Source organism: Eulemur rufifrons, chromosome 8 (genome assembly GCF_041146395.1).
Source record: "Eulemur rufifrons isolate Redbay chromosome 8, OSU_ERuf_1, whole genome shotgun sequence".
NCBI lineage: Eukaryota > Metazoa > Chordata > Mammalia > Primates > Lemuridae > Eulemur > Eulemur rufifrons.
In genome coordinates this window covers 34,288,096-34,306,138 of record NC_090990.1, presented here as the reverse complement: position 1 = coordinate 34,306,138, position 18,043 = coordinate 34,288,096, and the positions used below count along the sequence as shown (strand labels likewise).

General features: G+C 45.7%; 1 protein-coding gene across 4 annotated transcripts in view; it reads left to right on the top strand.

Annotated features, from left to right (window-relative positions):
* The window catches only part of STIL (STIL centriolar assembly protein), a 55,594-nt gene extending 51,444 nt beyond the window's left edge, over window positions 1-4,150 (top strand). For all 4 annotated transcript variants that reach the window (XM_069477894.1, XM_069477893.1, XM_069477892.1 and 1 more), the window contains one exon: window positions 3,361-4,150. In XM_069477894.1, coding sequence (XP_069333995.1) covers window positions 3,361-4,150 — 790 coding nt within the window. The remainder of the gene's footprint in view (window positions 1-3,360) is intronic.
* The last annotated feature ends 13,893 nt before the right edge of the window (window positions 4,151-18,043 follow it).

Genomic DNA, 18,043 nt, shown 5'->3' with positions numbered 1-18,043 from the left:
TACTCCCACCTCAGCCTCCCAGAGTGCTAGGATTACAGGTGTGAGCCACCATACCTGGCCCATAGTTTGTCTTAAACTTACCTTTTTAGTATAATCACCTACCATTCCCTATGAAGTTCCATTTTACCCACCTTTGGCACTTGCAAGGTTCCTTGACATTACTGTTACCTGGTATGCTCTTTTTTTTACCTTTCTGCTTGCCAAAATCCAGAATCCTTTTTTTTTTTTTTTTTTTTTTTTTGAGACAAGGTCTTTGTCTGTCACCCATGCTAAAGTATAATCACATGATCACGGTTCACTGTTACCTCCAACTTCCAGGCCCAAGTCATCCTCCTGGCTCAGCCCCTGAGTAGTGGGGACCACAGGCATGCACCACTGTATGTGGCTAATTTTTTATGTTTTTTGTAGAGATGGGGTCTCACTTTGTTGCCCAGGCTGGTCTCGAACTCCTGGCCTCAGCAATCCTCCCGCCTCAGCCTCCCAAAGTGCTGGGATTATAGGCATGAGCCACTGTGCCTGCCCACCAGAGTCCTTGTTATCCTTCAAAGCTGGACTCAGATGTCACCTCCTTTGTCAAGGTTTCCTGGACCCCTCAGAGAGCATTGATGTTTTGTACTTTTGAAATACCTTGTTCCCAATAGATTACAGCATGTGCCTGTGACATCTAGTTCTATAAACCCACCTATCTTTATCATTGTATCTATGTAAAAACTCATTTTGTGTTCCAATTCTGACTTCAGAAGCACATCCTTCCACGAGAAGAGTGGCTGAGGCAAGGGAAGGAAAACTTCCTTTCTACATTCCTATTCCAGAATCTTAGAGGGTCCAGATCCAGGAAGGCAGGGAAAGAGAATGTCAGACATACCTAGAAATTATACAGGAGATGGAGATTGTGGGTTTGAGGTCTGGCAGCAACCTCTACAGGCAGGTTCCCATTTGTAATTCAGAACATCTCAAGTAGCCTATCTAGTTGCTTCTTTACCTTGCTGCCTGGCTCTGTGCTTATTAGTTGGAAAACCCTATGTAGGAAAAGTAGGAGATAACTAATCTGGATTCAAACAGGACAATAAATCAAGATTGGTTTTCATCTTTAAGTTGGAATAATTTTAGAGTTTCTCTCAAATTGTTGGCATGTGACTCTCTTACTCTAATTATTCAGGGACTTTCATCATCCTTTTGTGACTGTTCATCTAATGAGATTCTAACATGTTTGTGCTGAAGGCTTTTAGGATTTGATTAGTGGAGCAGCCTCCTTTTGCTTTGGTTTTGAGTATTGTTGATTTGTTTTTTTGTTTTTTAAGAGACAGGGTCTCACTTTGTGTCTAGGTTGGCCTCCCACTCCTGGGCTCAAGCTGTTCTCCCACCTCAACCTCCCAAGAAGTTAGGACTACAGGCGTGCACCATTGCACCTGGCTTGATTGGTTTTGCTATCAAAGCAATGATGTCTCATTGCCCCCCAAATGGAAACTAGCTATCTGTGTTAGTAAAACTTGAAGAACCTTCTAAACTGATGTTGACTGCTTCATGGATCTTTTAACCATTCTGTAAAAGAAGATCTAATTAAAATTAGACCTACTTTCTCTAAATAAATATTTAACATTTATGTTAAATATTTAGTTTTCAAATATTAAATTTTGAGCCAGAAGTTTTTATTTGCTTTTGTCAAATTATTTATAGTAATATTATCTATAGACATTATACTTATGCATACTTCAGTATATGCAAGTTATCTGATTTAATATACAAGTTGCTTATTCTGAGGAAATAGGCAAAGTAGAAAAGGCCTATATATTAAGACAGTATTATTATCACCATGAATAAAAGAATATATCTAGATAAATTGGTAATATCCCTGTCATTTTATTAAAACAGTCTCCAAAGCATTAAGTACCAAGGTGGTTAAGGGAGAATGCCAAGGTAGTTATAAAGACAGCATTATTGAGCACAAATGTTGTTCCATTGTTTGGTGATGACATCACTGGTTTCAGGGAATACTAATGGTTGGAAAGAGCTTCTTCCAAATTTTAGGTGCTTATGACAATGAAAATACCTGATAGTTATTTGGATTTTGTGGGGTTATGGATCCAAGCAGTGGCTGGCACATAAAAACAGCTGAGTTTCTTCATGGGATGATATAGAAAGCCATAGTATATTCTTTGACTAGAATATAATGTTTATCACAACAAATGCAGAAAGGAGTCTGATAGCAAAACACAAGTTGCTGAATACAGTAGAGTGAAACAGTGGTTACAGAGCCCGAGAGAATAAGACAGACGTAGGTTTCGGTCTTGGCTTACCACTTACTAGCTGTTAAACTTTAAGAAAGTTAGTTCAAATCTCTACTCCTCAATTTTCTCAACTGAAACTAAAGATAAATAATAGTTCCTAATTCTTTATTCATTCAGCAAATACTTACTGAGTGCCTACTATGTTCCAGGCGCTGAGGATACTGCAATGAGGGGAAAAACAGATAAAAATCTCTGCCCTCATTGGCTTTCATGAGGGAGGTAGACCATAAATAAGATGTGTGTTAAACATATAGATAGCAGTAAGTGCTGAGGAGAAAACAAAGTAGGGCAAAAGGAATATAAAGTGTTGAAGTGGAGAATAAGGTTGAAATGTTAGATATTTTAACCTTGAGGAAGGTTACTGTGAGGAATATATGTGAGTAATGCATGTTAAGCATTTAGCAGAGTGCCTGGCACATACAAGACCTCAGTAAGAATTAGCAACTGTTACGATTATATATGTGATATAAAGAAAAAGGCAAGTCAGTTGAGATAACACTAACCAAAGTAAGTTGAAGATTATATCTAATGAAAAAAAGTGTGTGTACACGCCCATATCCAGAGACTGGTTGATGTTTTTTATTCATTACAAATGGAATCTCTTCAACTGTGAGCAATTTAATTTTCTGAGCTACTTACCAAAGCTTGTAGTTATGTCATCAGATGTGTTTTGTATTCAGTTTTAGTTACGTGTCTTACTTTACTTTGAACATTAGCTGGTCTCTCCCACTGTTTGGGGTTAATAGATGTAAATCAAGTGACTCACAGTGATATTGAAGGACTTTTGGCCTTGTATTTGGTCTTAAAACCATGACTGATGTACAAATTTAGGAAAATGAATTTGTATCCCACTTTAAATCTGTGAATCATGGATTACCTTCTAGGTTGTTGTATTTATCCCTTGAGTGTGTATCTGGATCATCAAGACTTATATCAGAGTACTCAGATAAAAAGCACCATGAATTTAAAGCTGAAGACCTTTTGTTATTTTATAGAATGGAACACATTTAGAACGACACTATTTAGTACTCAAAATAAGGTAAATAATGGCCTACTACTTTGTGTCTTTCAGTGTGTTGGCATGCATCAGCCCAGAAGCAGTGATCTCTGGATTAAACTACATGTCATTTGCTAATGTTGGCATGAGTGGCTTAAGCCCCAATGGTGTGGATTTGAGCATGGAAGCAAATGCTATAGCTCTGAAATATTTAAATGAGCATCAGCTGTCACAGTTGTCTCTCACTCGATCAAACCAAAACAACTGTGACTCATCGTTTAGCCTTCTACATATTAATACAGACAAAAGCACAGTGGGGCTTAGTTTAATTTCACCAAACAACATGTCATTTGCAACCAAAAAATATATGAAGAGATACGGACTCATACAAAGCAGTGACAACAGTGAAGATGAAGAGGAGCCTTCCAACAATGCAGATAGCAAGAACGAACATTTATTGAATGAAAACCTTACATCTATACCTGAACAACTTGGACGTCAGAAAGAGCCTTCTGGGAATGCCTGTGAAATAATTAATTGTTATAACTGTGAATCCATGGGCACCCACACAGATATGCCAGTATTGAAAAATATAACAAATGAAATTGTGCGGCCAAAAGCATCACAGCAGTTGAGTGAAAACCCAGCTTTCTTATTAAAAAACCATAAACCAACTCCTGTAGTGAACCTCCGAACTGGGAAAGCAGAGTTTACCCAACATCCTGAGAAGGAAAATGAAAGGGACACTCCAATTTTTCCTGAAAATTTGCAGCCTTCTGAAACTTTAAAGCAAATGAATAGCATGAATTCAGTAGGCACCTTCTTAGATATAAAGCGTCTCAGACAGTTGCCAAAATTATTTTAAACCTTTAACTCTCTGTCCTGATATAAGGACAGTGTCTCCTGAAGATACGTAGGGAAACCAGAGCCTTTTGGTGATTTGGGGATTCCTAATCATTCCAGGAGTCAGTCTCTTGGTAGCAGCTGATTGCAAAGAGCTGAACAAGTGACTTGATCATCTGTGAAGATGGCTGGCTAGTGGGAGGGCTAAGTTCTCGTTCAAATAGAGCTGTTCAGCATCACTGAAAATTTTAAGAAAAACAAACCTTGAGATCAGTTATTTCAGCAAATTTAGGAAAACATATACCATCCAACTCTGAATCTGTACTGCTGTTTTATACTGTACATTTTAAGAAGTCCATTTTCCTAGCATGTTGCATCTCTGCATCTACCCCGTTTCACTAAAAGAACATGAAGTTATGACCTTGGCTAAATTAGCAAAATCAATCAACCCTTCTTGAGTTTAAGGGGAAAGTTATTTTTTTAAATAACTTAAGATGTTTTATATAAGGAGTATATTTCCCCTTAAGATGCATATTTATTAAATTCTAGAAATACAAGTTTTGCAGTGTGGTGGGTTAATGTTAATGTAACATCTTCAGTATATAGCAGTAGCTATCGCAGAATAAGAAAATTACTGAGAGTGTGCTTTATAACCTTTGTGAGTTTTTCAAGTATCTTAATATTTTTAATAAAACTTAATAAAAAAAATGTCTAGATTAACTGTTTTCCTTTGTTCTCTGCTATAGTTTGTTTTTCCCCACTTTTTAAAAAACTTTTAGATTCCCCAAAAGTTACCAAAATGATAGAGAGTTCAAGTATATGCTTCTCCCAGTGTCCCCTGGTGATAACATCTTATGGTAATCATAGTAAATTATCAAAACCAAGTAACTGACATTGGCCAGGCACAGTGGCTCATGTCTGTAATCTCAGGGACTCAAGAGGCTGATTCATTTCCAAACCAGCTGTGGTTTTCTGAGACAATAACCTGCTAAAACAATTTATGGTTAGCAAGCCCAAGTGTAGTAATACGGTGGCTCCCTACTGTTCCCCACTGGAGCCATGACCAGTTAGTACATCCTTCCCTACATCATTGCTCCCTGAAGTTAAAATTAAGACAAAAATGGCAATGGTGATGTCTTTCCCTGTGTTTCCTAGAGCATCATTTGGGGCTTTAGTTATTTTAATAAATAGCATAAATATCCACTTACACATTTTACTGAAGCAAATTTAAGAAATGGAATTATTGATGCCACCTTTCAGTGTGTTCTGTTTAATTTTAGCCCTCAGTATTTCACCGAAAGGTGAATGTGGGTACAATTTATACTGACACTGTTGAAAAAACAGTGTTAATGAATTAACTGATAATCTCATCAATTACCTTTATCACTGAGAGCCCTGCAATGTTTGTAACAAACCAGAAGCTATTTGAACGATAAAAACAACCTGAGGCTTTTTAGGCAAAACCTAATTTGATCGCTTTTTACTACACCCAATTGAAGGCCACATCTAATTAAGGATAAGATGTTCAGTTTTGGAGATACTGAATTTAGACTGCATGGTGATTCGACAAAACACGTCTCTTTCTACTAAATATGTGTCAAGAGGGACCATCACTGAAGCCTACTCTAGAAAGTTCTCTAATAAGAGTGTTCTACTATGGGATGTTATTTGGCAAATCGGTTGCTATGATAGCTTTTAGGCATCTTTAGAAAAAACATATTTCTGATGAAGGGAACAACTTGTGTGAAAGCATGGAGCTATGAATATGTATAGCATTGGAGGGGAGACGGTTTGGGGCAGGGAACCAAAGATAGCAAAGAGAAAATACACAAGTAGAAAAAATACTGAATTAGGAGTCAGCAACAATTGGGTTTCTGTTGTCACTCTGCTCCAAACTCTGACAATGGGCAAGTCACAGGCTTTAATTTCCCCAGTTTTTGAGGTGAAGGGGTTATTCCCAAGTGTCTCTCACATGCTCTGATTGTATGAAATGATGATGCTGAAATCGGATGTGAGCAGTGGTTTGAAAGTCCAGAGGAAGGAAAGGCTGTCCGTGAGACAGTGTTGAAGATGGACCTTAAAGATTTTGAAGGATTTCCACAGGCAGAGGTGAGGAAAAGATTTACCTACTTTTTATAATGTTTAATATATTTCACAATTTAAAAGGAAAAAGAGAATACAGTTTTCCCCACCAAAATGTTGAGTAATATCTCTTCAAAGGGGTACCAGTATGACTCTCCAGCTCCGAATTACGCATTCCCTGTTTTTAAGGAGCTCAGGTCTGTGGAAGAAAAACAAAAACCCACAAAAAGGTGCTATCTCTTCCTCTCTGCACCTCAAACCGGAACTGTCTGGGTCGCAGAGAACATCCTCAGAGGAAATCCTGCTTTCCCACTTCCTGGTGGGAGGCTGAACTCCAGGAAAAGGATGGATTTGAGGAGAGCTCTGTGTCCTGCCTGTTCACGGGAGGTCCTGGGGCCACAAGGAGTGGGAGGGGCTAATTAAAAACAGTGGAAAAGATGGCATCAGGTATCCAAGGGTGTCAGAGATGCAGGGCCCTCAGAAATCACTTGTTCCTTATACACATGAGGACATTGGGGCCCAAAGAAGAGATGGGACTTGCTCAAGTTCACACAGTGTCATAAGCACAGAGCTGGGACTGGAACCCGGGACTCTAGCCTCCCAGACCATACTATCATATGCCATGGCATTTGAGTCAAAAAGTTAGATATTGAGCAATCAAACCCAGGGCCTCTCTGTTCCAAGGAAAGAAAAGGCAGTACGCACACACAAACGCCTTCCAGCCTTCTTGCCTTTGCTCACATTGCTCCCTTTCTTTCTAAACTCTCCACAGGTTCAAAGCCCTGTGTACCCTTCAAAACCCAGCTTAAATGCTAGTCGTCTGCATCCCCTCCCCATCCTGCAGGAAACCTTCCTGGAATCCTCATGTGGAAGTGATACTTTCCTTCTTTGAAATTCCTTAGCGCTTTCTCTGGCAATGTTCTTGTTCTCTTACAGACTTCATTACAAACAGCTTATGTGTTGGTTTATGCGTACCCGTGGCTGGGAGCTTCTCAAGGGCAGGGACCATGTATGATCCCCTTGTCCTCGAAGAGCCACATGGAAAAGATCTGCTGAATGCCCGGCATGTCAGGGGCCTTGTACTAGACTCTGAGGAGCATAACAACGAGAAGGCACTGTTAGGCCCTGCCGTTGTAGAGACGCATTTATGTGTGCACAGACACATATGTGCAGAATCGTATCCATCTAACATCAGAGCCCTACTCAGTACCACATTTCAACCTCATAGTAGCCCTTCCAGGTAAACAGAAGCAAACATACAGATTCACATGCAGCACTCAGATGTACTCACAATTACAGAGAATTGGGACAAAAGCAGATGAAAAGACCTGCAAGTGACAAAGTCCTGGTTCAGGACACGGAAATGAGGGTGAGATTGAGGGAAGATGAGATCTTTTTGAAGACCAGAAATTTCCTGCTACAGGACCAATACTGTTTGCTAGCTACCTCGAGGATAATTGGGGTCATGGGGAAAGCACTAATACATATATTCCTTCATCAAATCATAACAACTTGATGAAGCAATAATAACCTTTACTGAACACACCTGCTATGTTCCAAGTCTGTTACATTTGTTAACTTATTTCTCACAACTGTATGAGGTAGATATTGTAATCCCCCGTTTTATAGAGTAGAAAATAGGAACAGAGAGGTTAAGTAACTTGCCTCAAGTCCAACAGCCAATATGAGGATTCAGATCCTGGCAGTCTGGCTCTGGAACCTATGTTCTTAACCTGAGCATCAGGTTGGAATTATCTCTGTGAGGAAATGGAGACCCATGTGTAAAGTAATGTGCCCAAAGTCACACAGGTGAAGTAAGTGTTGTGAAGTCAGAATTTGAACTCAGGTCTGTCTGGCTTCAGAGCCCAAATTCTCTCTTCCTTCTTTTTCTCCTTCTCCTTCTCCCTCAGGAGCAGAGGGTTAAAGTAAGCATGTGTTTCAATTCCCTAAAACTCATGTTCCTACCTTGATAAGGTAACACCCGCTCTTAGACTCGGGTTGGAAGGGGAGCAGATTCATGTACCGTAGCTGGTCACTCCTGATGTGTGACTTGCTCCAAACCTCCAAAACCACGCTAGAGGGGCACGTGCTGTGACTCTCCAAGCCCCCTGCTTGCCCTCCCTTCTCCACCCAGCACAAGGACTATCTGTGGAGATAGGGAGAGTCAGAGTCAGTCTACCCAACCCCCACCCCCATCAAGGCCTGCATTTCCTGGGCCATCCCAGGAAGGGGCTGAGACTCACAGCTTATGTAATCATGGAACCATTTATCTCCTCACAAGGGCCATACAGGATGCACTTTCACATTTCTCTGGGGCTGGTTTCTAGGACCAGGAGGGCTAGCCAGTTCCGCTTCCTCCAAGTTCATGGCCCGGGTTCCTGCTGGGTGGTTTCCCTCTACCTCAATTTCTTTCTCCAGCTCTGTCTCTGTCCCTCTAAATTTTTTAGCATATATTTGCAGTACTCCTACTCTTCCTCTGTGATATGCTCAGGTATAGACAAACCATAGACATGGTCCTTGTCTTTGAGGGTCTTTGTGGGGTACACAGACACCCAGATAAGTGTGGTCAGCACCATGTTAGGGGGGTGTTTAAGGCACAAAGGAGAAGGAGCCAGAGGAAAGTGATTCTGCTCTGCCGGGAGTCTCAGGGCAGCCAAACCCCTTGGCTCCCTCTGCCTGGAGGAGGTTCACTTGGAGTTTACCCTTCCCCGTCCTCCTGCCACCCAGTTAAGTAGGGCCCAATTCCCCAAGGGCCTGGGAAGCAAGATAATAGTGGGAATAACCTGGGAGAAGCAAAATGTCCACCCATGTGCTGCCAAAGGCCTGAGCTTATGTACACGATTTCATTCGATTTCTTTCCATTTTCCTAAGCCTGTAGGCACATGCCTCACTTCCCTGAGGGCAGCTCAGATGGGCTCCTAAGTCCTCTCACATCCCCCAGCAGCCATCGCAGGGCCCAGCAGTACTGCTCAAAAGGTGTTTGTTTAAAGTGAACAAAGAAGCAGGGGCTAGGCCCACTGTAGAGATTAGGACACTGGGTCCCAGAGAGGGTGAATGATGGCCCTCCCCAGCAGCTTTTAGTAACAGAGTTGGGAAAGAATCCGGATTTCTTAACCTCCTGCAGGGCATGCTATCCAAGAAAGGGTAGTGTGTCTTATTCATCTCTGTCATCCAGGCACCTAGGATATTGTCTTGGCACAAACTAGGTACTTAGTAAATGTGAAATGAAATGAATGCGTGAGTGAAGCTGGGTGTGTGTTTTGCATCCTCCTGGCCTAACATTCTCATCTCATCTACCGCAAAGCCCCGTTGTATAATTTGAGCCACAATCTCACTGAGCTTCTCACTGTCCTTATGTGTACCCTCCACTTCCCACCACTGGGCCTTTGCACTTGCTGTTGCCCTTTCCTGCCATCTGCCCCTGTTATTCACAGTCCAAAGCAGGTGCTCCACTCATAAAGTTCTTTCTGATCCTTCCCAGACAGGATAATGACAGCGCGCGCACACACACACACACACACGCACACACACACAAACACAGAACCTCTCCTGGGTTCCCAAAGCACTTTGTACACCCTTCTCTAATAGAGCTTGTATTAAGCCGCACTGTAATTCTTTGCTTATGTCTCTGTCTCCTTCATCTTAGTATCCCTAGGCCTGAATACAGAGCCTGGTGTGGAGTAGAAGGTCATAATAAAAAAAAACACCTTGTTTATTAAATGTGGCTAGGCACTGTTCTAAGCCCTTTATATACATCTTCTAATCTTTCCAACAACTCTGTGAATCACATGTTATTTTTACCCCTATTTTAGAGATGAGGAACCGGAGGCACAGAGAAGCAACGTGACTTTCTCAGCATCATCAGCTACTAAGTAGTTCAGGAGGAATTCCAGCCCAGGGTCGAATCAAACACATGCTCTTAATCAGCTATTAATTAGGCTCTGTCCTGGGGAGTGGGGTCTGGGCTGGGCGGAGGAGAGGGCCTCCTGCCGCAGCTTTTCCTCGTGACTCAGAGCTTCTGGCAGGGTCCAAGAGGCCTAATTCCCTGCCTCCACTTTACTAAGCCCGTGCAGCTCCTGAATGGGGCTTTTCAAAACTTTCCCCTTCCCTTCCCACCCCTCTCTTCATTGTCCCTTCTCCGCCATCCCATATAGCTGACAGACCAGCTTGTAACCCTCTAACAGGTCCAACCTATAAGCAATGTGGCAAGGGAATCAGGACGCCTTGTTTCTGGGGGTACCTGTGCCCAGCTGGAGTTCCCATCGAGAGCCTGAGCAGAGAGCAAACAAGAGAAAGGAGGCAAAGAAGACAGATGGATGAAAGACGGAGACAGAGAGATGGTCAGAGTCGGGAAAGAAAAGCAGACTCAGAGAGAGAGAGAGAGAGAGAGAGAGAAAGGGAAAGAGGCAGAGAGAAAGTAAGAGAGAGAGAGAGAGAAATGGAGAGAGTGTGCTTGAGACAGAGATGGCAGAGTGAAAGAGATGATGAGATAAATGGGAGAGACAGAGATCCTGTGGTGGTCTCAGCCCCCCTCTACTACAGATAGGGAAACTGAGGCTCAGAGGAAGAACTGACCCTACTTCCTGGCAGACGTCTCTGTCACTTTTCCAAACACCGTCAGTTCAGGTCCTCTCTTATCCCCAGATCTTTCCTCATGCCCCGTGTGCCCGGCCCTGAGCAGCATGAGTTACACCACCATGGAGGGTTCCAGAATGTGCTTATCAGGACAGCAAGAGGTGAGAGGAGGAGATATCAGTGCCAGTAGGGCACGATTGATCGGAGAAGGTTTCCTGGATGAGGTAGGATTGAAAGAGTGCCGCAAAGAATGTTTGTAGTCAGCTTTATTGAGGCAAGATTTATATACTTTAACATGTACCCATTTTAGTGTACAGTTCACTGAGTGTTGACAAATGCTTATACTCATATAACCACCACCACAGCCAACATAGAGAACATCTCCTCTCCCCAGCCTTTTGTGTCACGTGCCATGTCCCTTCTCCCATCACCCCCGACCTGAACTCTGCCATTATAGATTAGCTTTGCCTTTTCTAGAGTCGCATATAAATGGAACTATACACTACATACTGTTTTGTGTCTGGCCTCTCTCACTGAGCACAATGGTTTCAAGATTTTTTTTTATATTCTTGAATGTATGAGTAATTCATTTCTTTTTTATTGCTGAGTAGTATTCTATTTCATGAATGTACTACAATTTGTTTATCCATTCACCTATTGATGGACATTTAAATTGTTTCTAGTTTTTTGCTATTATAAATAAGGCAGCTATGAATATTTATGTACAAGTGTTCTTGTGGATACATAATTTTCAATTCTCTCAGGAAGTGTATGTTTATAAACTGCAAATTTATAAGGAACTGCCAAAGAGTTGTCCAAAATGGTTGAGTACTTTTTGCATTCCCTTCAACAATGTGGAAGAATTTCAGTTGCTCTACATCCTCACAAAGACTTGGTATTGTCAGTTGTTTAAATTTTAACCATTTTAGTGGATGTGTCATGGTATCTCATTTAGGTTTTAATTTGCATTTCTCTAATGCAAATTTGAGCATCTTTTCGTGAGACTTTTGGCTATCTGGGGTTTTTATTGTTGTTGTTTGTTTGCTTTGTTTTGTTTTTGAGACAGAGTCTTGCTATCTCCTGGGCTAGAGTGCAGTGGCATTATCACAGTTCACTGCAACCTCAAAACTCCTGGGCTCAGCGATCCTCCTGGGTCAGCCTCCCAAGTAGCTGGGACTACAGGCATACATCACCATGCCTGGCTAATTTTTCTATCTTTTGTAGAGACAAGGTTACTCTTGCTCAGGCTGGTCTTGAACTTCTGACCTCAAGCAATCGTCCTGCCTCGGCCTCCCAAAGTGTTAGGATTACAACCGTGAGCCACCGCGCCCACCCATATCTGTTTATCTTCTTTAGGGTCTCAAAAGATTTAAACCAGGACATACCACAATACCATCCAAAGTGTTCAAGATTTTGAAGTAGTTCTCCCAAAGTAGCAAATAGTTCATTATAGCCAGCAGGAATGGAGAGGACACTGGGGCCAAGCTGACTTGGATGCATACCCCCCTGACTGACTTTGGGTGAGATGAGACTGTTTCCTCATTTCTGAAGTAGAGATCACACTAGCAGCTCGGCAAGGTTATCGTGGAGGACCAATGACAGAACGAACGGAGGCAGAAGCAAGGGACGGGCGGTGCAGGCACACACAACAGGTGCTCAGTACATATGCTTCTTTACAGGGGTCCAGGGGTGCCAGGGTCCTGCCCACATGTATTAGTGTGTACACATGGGCCAGGGACCTGTCTCGGTGACCACCACAACTATTAGCTACTCAGAGAGATGGCAGCTGTGCACATATTCTGTCCTTTGCTAACAGCTCTGGGAGTAAAATCTTTGATGGCAGAACTACTGGGGTTCTCTGCTCATGAGAACGGACAAGCTTAGGCACTATCCCCTCCATAAGTTTTGAAAGTAGCTTTGGTTTCTGCATGCTTTTGGAAGAAGCATGAGTTAGGGAAAGGGAAATGGCTTTGAAACATTAGAAAGCACAATGCTTTCTTAATACACTCAATTATTTTACTTCAGCCTTTGCTACAGATAGGGGTTATAAACTAGAGCTGTGGTTCTCAAACTTTTCAAGTGCATCAGAAATCACCTAGAAAGCTTGTGAAAATGGATTGCTGGGCCTCACCCTCAGAGTTTCTGATTTATTAATAGTAGGCCTGGGGTGGGGCCTGAGAATTTGCATTCCTAACAGGTTCTTAGGTGATGCTGACTGTCCGCTTTGAGAACCACTGAATTGGAGCGGAGTCCCTCACATCCCTGAGAATCCGATGGCAGTGCTGGGGTTGGAAACACAGAGAGTTCTCTTGGGCTTGGCATTCTTGAGGCCTGCTTACTGACGGGGCAGGGGTTCTTCCAGGGCAAGGAACAGAGACAAAAATGGAGAGAACAGTCATTTGGAAGTGGAAGGGAGAAATAATGACATCTCCTCAAATGGAAGTTTTTATCATTAAAAATAATCCGCATACAAACAGTATGATGTATGGACAACTATCAGCTCACTTCTACAGATGAGGAAAGTGAAACTCAGATTAAGTAACTTGCCTGGAATCACACAGCTGAGCTGGCAAGTCGGGGAGCAGGGACAGGAGCTCAGGTCTGCCCAGCGATCGCACTTGCTCTGCTGCCCTGGCAGCACCAGGGCCTGAAGCCAGACTGCCCGAGGCACGAATTCTGCCTCGCCACTTACCAGGTTGGTGTTGTCTGCAAGTTGCTCAACCTACAAAATGGAATAGTCCTACCTCACTGGGCTGTAAATCTTAACTGCATTAATATTTATGAAGTGCCTAGAACAGTACCTGGCGCGTCGTAACTGCGATATAAATATGTTGAAAATAAACCCGGCTGCCCTTCAGAGCGCACATCTAGAGCACAGGCTCAGAGCAGAAAGCTCAGATAGCACAGAGCAGGCAGAAACACTTGAAAACTTTTTAAAGCCTCACTTTGGGGTTTAGACAGAACTTAGCCTTCGGTGGTGGCGGTGGCGGTGGTGGGGAACAGCCTCAGGCCCCCAAGCCCAGCCCGGCTCTTCTCCCTACCGCTTGCTCTTGCGCTCCAGCCTCCCCTCCCCCTCGGCATCCCCACCCCACCGGGCGCTCTGGGTTTCCTGCCCGACTGAGGCCCCAGTTTGGGGCGGGTGGAGGAGGGGTGGCATTTCCTGGCCGGGCCGCCGGCCGAGTCACTAGCTCTTGGACGCTTGGACAACGCGCTGACCGACAGGCACCAGATGCTATTTTGGGCGGCGCCCCGCTTAGCGCGCAGTTTCCGTTTTTCCACCGACGGGTCGGAAACAGGGGAGAGGGAGGGTGTAGACGTCACGAGCCCCCAACCCTTAGCAGAGGCTTGAGAGGTAATGTCCAGGCAGCTGCTAGACTGTCACAATCTGAAGCTTGGCGGAGAGCATACGTGTGGAGTTGGGGGATGGTGGCCGTCACCTTCTGCCCAGCAGACAGAAGCTTGTGCACACCCTCTGCAGTATGGTAGGGTTGACCAAAGCCCCAAAGCCTTTCCACCTGTCCTCTATTCTTTTTTTTTTTTCCCCTTGTTTATTTATTTATTTTTTAGAGACAGGTCTTGCTCTGTGGCCCAGGGTAGAGTACAGTGCTCCCTGCAACCTTAAACTCCTGGGCTCAAGCAATCCTCCTGCCTCAGCCATCTGAGTAGCTGGGACCACAGGTGTGTGCCATAACGCCCAGCTTGTAGAGACGGGGTCTTGCTCTTGCTCAGGCTGGTCTCCAACTCCTGACCTCAAGCAATCCTCTGGCCCTGGCCTCCCAAAGTGCTAGAATTACAGGCGTGAGCCACCACGCCTGGCCCAAACCAAGTTTTGTATACTAAATATGTATCATTTTCATCCCCCTCTTGTCACCTCTTCTGCCAGCACATAGTCCAACCTCTAACCCCTCTCCCCTGGACTACTACATTAGCTCCAGAATTGGTCCCCCAGCATCCTTCTTACCCACACACACCCCTACTCCACAATGCTGCCAAAGAGCTTTCTAGAAATGCAAATCTGATCCCATATAAGGTACTATCCCCACCCTCAAATCAAACAAAATGGTTCCAAAAAGTCCTTTACGTCATCCACAAGCTTGCACCAGCCATACTGGACTCTTTTCTGTTCCTTTCATGAGCCTACAGCCCTTGGCCCAGCTGCTTCCTCAGCCCACCTGGAAGGTTCTGGATGCTCACTCTTCTCTCCATCCCCCAAATTTCACTCTTAGATCTCAGTCCAGGCCTCATTTTCTCAGGGAAGCAGTCCCCACCTGGGCTCTCCTACATGGGAATGGCTAGACTCTTTTTCTAGGGGCTCAGAGACATGAAATGATTTGCCCAAGGGTCCCATAGCCTAAGAGTGGCAGAGCAAGGTTTCAAACTCAGAATTAGATGACTCCACTCTGTTAAGTGATGCCACCAAGCAAAGGGGAGGGGGAATTAGGCTCTTTTTCTCAGAACATGGGTGGCCATTCTACCATGGGATTCTGTGAAAGTCACCTGCATCCACATGGCAGCCTGACTCCCATCAGAGAACACAAGAGGAACAGAGGACAAAGGCAGCACTAATTAGCCTTATCTTCTCAGAGAGTCATCCTGATGACCCAGAGGAGCCAGAACCCAGACTGGGGCCATACTCTGGGCTCAGTCCTTGACTGGGACTCAGTCTGTGACCAGACTAGGGGCCTTTCCCCTGTTCTCAGGCTCCAAAAGGAGCTCAAAACCAGAGATACTAGAAGGACAAAGCGGCCTGGCATGGTGGGTAGAGTTGTGGACTCAGACACCAGAGTTTGGATCTTGGCTTTTTCTCTGGGTCCCTGTGAGTTCTGGCCAAGTCACATTTCTCTGTGCCTTAATTTCCTTCACTGTGATGACAGTCAGAACTCCCATGCAAGTGCATATGATGTTGTCCCAGGCCATGGGCCGGGGGAAGCTTCGTACATGATCCCCCTCACTACCACCTTTTAAAGGTCATTTTATTTAATTCTCACAACTCTGTGAGGTAGGTATTATCTCCTCATTTTACAGATGAACTGAGGTCCGGAGCTAAGTGAGTACAATTTAAGCCTGTGATTTTTCTACTCCACCATGAAAGAATGAACCCAGATACCCTCCATGGGCTGAACCCCAGTCACCCAGATGGCACTGGACAGATCTTGGTCCCTGCAGTGAGTTGAGTCCAGATCCCTCATGCCAGCCCGGGTTCTGGTCTCCCCTCTTCACCAGCTGAGCTCCGGAGAAGTCTCTGGTGCCCAATTTCCTTCAAACCCAGACTTCACCACTCACTAGACATGTAACATTGGGAAGGGACTTTTACTTCCTGTGTCTGTTTCCTCATCAGTAAATTGGGGATAATAATAGCACCAACTTATCAGGATTATTTATGAAGGGTAAAGGAGTTAGTATCTGTAGAGTGCTTAGAATAGTCCTTCAGTAGCAAGATTAAAATGTTTTAAAAAGCTGTTATGTGTGGAGCAGTGTCCCTGTGCTCTGGGCTCAGCCTGAAACCCAGCAAATGGGCATTTTCATCTCTCTTTTGACATCAGTAGCCCCCACAGGGCCCCTTGGGTTTGACTCACTGGTTCTATTTTAGAGGACCAGGGAGGAGCTGGGGAGCTTTCTGGGATAAGGGGAACTGCCCAGTGAAATCTGGGTGTCTAGGACACGGGAGAAAGAACGAATGAAGAAAGAAGGGTTGAGAGGTGATGATTTTGGTGTCTTGGTGGCCTTCAGGGGCGGGGACAGAGTGTTGCGATGAGAATGGCTGAAGAAAGGGTCTGGAAGGCCAAGGGACTGAGGTGGTGGGGAGCTGGGGTTCCTGAGAGGCCGCGGGGTCAGAGATGGGGCTGGACCCCCCGGTCCTAGACAGCGCGCCGGTCTCTCTCTGCGGCGCATTCCGGGGCCGGTCCCAGCGCCGCGCAGCCCGTCTCCACTCCCTCCGGTGAAATTGCCAAATTAAAATGAATCATTTGGCCCATAATGGCCGAGGCGCTTATCGGGGGCGGGCGGACCCGCGGCAGCGCCTTATCTCGGCGGCGCACACAGCCCCGGCGCGCCGCGGCCCATGCTAACGAGGCCGGGAACGTGAGCGGGATTAGAGCGCGGCGCGGGAGCGGGTGCGGCCGGCCGGGCGCGGGCGCGGGCGCGGGCGCGGGCGGGGCGACAGGGGCGGGCCTCCGCCGCCGAGGACCGGGCCGCAAAATGGCCACGCGCGGACCCCCGCGGCGGAAAAACGTGAGCATCCCGGCCGGTTCTAGCGGAAAAGCACCCCGCCGCCCCCTACAGAATTCCTCATCGATTTCCTCCCTCTTTTCCCCCACGCCCGCAAAAGAGGTCTTCGCTCCTGTTCCCTAGGGTTCCTGCGACCCGGGAGCACTTTCCCCGACGCCCCCGCCCTCGCTGCCGCCGCCCCTCCCGCCTTGGAGACTCTCTTCCTTCCCCTTTTTCCTTACGCAATATACAGAAACGCGCGAGGCGGTGGTTGGTTTTCATTTCTTCTCCGTGGTTGTGTGCGTGCGGTGGCATTGTGAGAGTGCGTTCGTGTGAGCTGTGGGCAGCGCTGGCCGTTGAGTGGCCTTCTGGGCGGTGGGTCGTGTGTCGAGTGTGGTGCTGTCTGCGCTGGCTGGGTGTGTAGATTTGGACCCTTCGAGGCCCTTGTGGGTTGTCTTCGTTGTGATGGTCAACAGGGCTCCTCTCCTATTCCGTGTGTTGGGTTGTGTGGCCTTTGCGACTGTGTTTGGTGGTTTCGTTGTTACGTCGGGCGTGCGTGATCCTGAGGATGCTGGGTTGTGTGTCCGTGAGACTATATTTGACTGATTTTGTTGTGTCATGTTGGACGGTGTGCGGGTCTGACCACTTTGGCTCGTGGGGCAGTGTTGGGTTGGGACGTGTTGGGTTGTGTTTATTTGCTTCCCCTCTGTGGGGCTGGGCCATGTGTGGTCTCGTCCCCACTGAACTGTGTGCCTGTGTGCCCGTGTCCTTTAGGGATGCATTTGCAAATCGCTGGGGGCGGGAGTTGGGGGAGGGAGAGCGGGAGATCGAGGCGGTGGAGGGGGCGGCGGCATGGGGGGCGGGGAGCGGGATTTCACATTTTATTCCAAATTATGATGTATTCGGGAGCCAGCGTTGGCTTGGATGGGCCGAAAGAGCCCGGCCGGCGGCTGCTCTGTCCGAAGGCTGGTTTGTGCCTTGGTTGTTTGAGGGGTTCGTTGGCGAGTGAGAGGCTGTTCCAGGCGCGAAGCTGAGCAGCGCTCGCCGAGGC